The sequence below is a fragment of the Bubalus bubalis genome, chromosome 2 (genome assembly GCF_019923935.1).
Source record: "Bubalus bubalis isolate 160015118507 breed Murrah chromosome 2, NDDB_SH_1, whole genome shotgun sequence".
Classification (NCBI taxonomy): Eukaryota; Metazoa; Chordata; class Mammalia; order Artiodactyla; family Bovidae; genus Bubalus; species Bubalus bubalis.
The window spans coordinates 21,597,352-21,599,896 of record NC_059158.1 but is presented as its reverse complement, the minus strand read 5'-3'; the positions used below and the strand labels follow the sequence as shown (position 1 = coordinate 21,599,896).

Here is a 2,545-nt window from a genome sequence, read left to right as displayed (position 1 = left end):
CAGCCCCTCCCTCCAGACCTCCTACTTTAGAACTCTAGGAGTGTAGGTGGGTTGACTCCCAGGGATCTTGGATTTTAAAAGCCCTCCAGGTGGTCTTGATGCAGGTTGAAGTTTTAAGATCTACCATAATGTGTCAGGGAGAAGGAAATGGCAACCCACTCCAGTGTTCTTGCCTGGAGAATCCCAGGGATGGGGAGCCTGGTGGGCTGCTGTCTATGGGGTCACACAGAGTCGGACACGACTGAAGCGACTTGGCAGCATGATGTGTCAGAAAATTACACTGAGGCAGAAATGTACCTTGTTACTGTAAGGTGTTCAAAGGAAACAAGCTAATTGTGTTTCTTAGTTACTGTATTTTCTGTTTTTGGATTTAGTAGAAGAAGTAATTAGAAAGAGAAGCAGTTAAAGTTATTACAGTGGAACTATTCATCAGTTCAGTTCAGTCACTCAGTCATGTCCAAGTCTTTGTGACCCCATGGATTGCAGCACGCCAGCTATTCATTAAATCAGTCAAAAACCAACTCACAGTGTGCAAATATTTTTCTCAGCACTTTGATGAGCTCTGAAGGCCATGTGGAAGAAGTATAAATTATAATCTATGGTACCTAAGGGAGATAACATAAGGTTTTCTTCTCACATAAGAAAAGTGCATTGAATAAGCAATGAATGTCATTATATACTGTGCTAGTTTTATGATTTAGATTCTAATTGCTTTAGGGATTAAAAGGAGACAGATAACATAGATGGTAGGGGAATCATGAAAAAAATTCCAATAAAGAGTGTGTGATTCAGGTCTAAAATGTAGCTACAAATTTATTTGGTAGATGGAATAGGATAAGATACTTCAATTTAGGATAAATGGAAAGTATAGACATGAGAGAAGATCCAGATAAAACTGTAGAAGTAAAATCATTGTGGAACCCAAATATTGTGTTGATGTGGGAATAGTGTTAAAATTTAAGCTATTATCATTAACTGTATATCTATAAGAGGAGGGGGCTTTGTATGGCTTTATGGACTTCTGTTCTGTCTCCTGTAATTAAGAAAATATTTGTGGTGTGTGTAAGCATATTTGAATGTGTATAAAAATGTTATGGTTCCTAAGCTTTTATTCTAGACTCACAGAAGTTTAAGAATCTTTACCAAGTACACAAGCCAGTGTTATAAAGCCTGAGACTTTAAATATTTCAAGCTTACACTATTTTAGGGGATCATAATGCACCAGGACTTGTGCAATGACTATAGGTAGACAGTAGGAAATACGTGTAATTTTTTGTCAGTGATATTTTATTTGAAGAAGTTCATGATAATAGTTCTAACAGTAGTCAGACTAAAGCAACTTCAACATATTTCATTTAACTTAAATTAATTTTATTAAATTTATTAAATTATTAAAATAGTAAACTTCAAGGCTTTAACAAGGCCTATTACTTGGATATTTCTTGATTAAGAGAATCCTTGCAATCAGCCTCTTAAATGCGCCCTTTACATCTTTGTTCCTAAGTGTGTATATAAGGGGGTTCAACATGGGTGTGATGATTCCATAGAAAAGGGATACCATCTTTCCCCTGTCCTTGGAGGCAGGGGATGGTGGTTGCAGGTACATATAGATAGCAGTGCCATAAAAAAGAGACACCACTATCAAATGGGAGCCACATGTTCCAAATGCCTTTCGCCGACCTTCCACTGATTGTATTCTCAACACTGCTTGGACAATAAAAGCATATGATATCAGAATGAGTGTCACAGGTATTAGAAGGAATAGCACACTGATAAAGAATAGTTCAGCTTCATTTGCTGTTGTGTCTACACATGACAACCTGAGCAGAGCAGGGACTTCACAGAAGAAGTGATCCACTTCGTTGTGGCCACAGAGTGGCATCTGTAGGGTCAAGGTGGACTGCAATACTGAGTTGCTGAAGCCACTAATCCAGGACATAGCTGCCAGCTGGAGGCAGAGCCTTTGGTGCATGATGACGGAGTAGTGGAGAGGCCGACAAATAGCTACAAACCTATCAAAGGACATGACAGCCAGGAGGAGACATTCAGTGGAACCCAAAGCCAGGAAAATGAAAAGTTGTGCCACACAGCCACCATAACTAATCACCTTCCTGATGCTGCATATGTTTACCAGCATTTGTGGAACTGTACTTGTGGTGTAGCAAAGGTCCAAGAGTGAGAGATTGGTAAGAAAAAAATACATGGGGGTGTGGAGCTTGGGATCCAGACGGGACACAATAATTATTGCTAGATTGCCCAGGATGGTCAAGATATAGGAAATCAGGAACACCACAAAGAGTGGAAGCTCCAGCCATGGTCGATCTGAGAAACCTAAGAGGATGAACTCTTGGGGGACACTCTCATTGATCCTATTCATGTTAAATGATCAGCTCTTGGTTCTCTGGAATATAAAAAGTAAGTTAACAAGCACATTTATTTACTGTCAGTTAGTTATAAGCATTTTGCTAATAGTTTGTATAAACTTATAGAATGATGCTATTAATAATGTGAAAATATATTGACAAAAATATACATATTTATCTTT

At 38.5% G+C, this 2,545-nt stretch overlaps 1 protein-coding gene across 1 annotated transcript; it reads right to left on the bottom strand.

Annotated features, from left to right (window-relative positions):
- Window positions 1-1,414: 1,414 nt before the first annotated feature.
- Window positions 1,415-2,545, bottom strand: LOC102412970 (olfactory receptor 2B2-like). The gene has a single exon (XM_025263286.3). It carries the CDS (start codon window positions 2,375-2,377, stop codon window positions 1,415-1,417), a length of 963 nt encoding a protein of 320 aa, XP_025119071.3. The 5' UTR covers window positions 2,378-2,545.

Bases quoted from the DNA above. Each gene is read 5' to 3' on its own strand.
- LOC102412970 (XM_025263286.3), bottom strand. From the start codon at position 2,377: ATGAATAGGATCAATGAGAGTGTCCCCCAAGAGTTCATCCTCTTAGGT.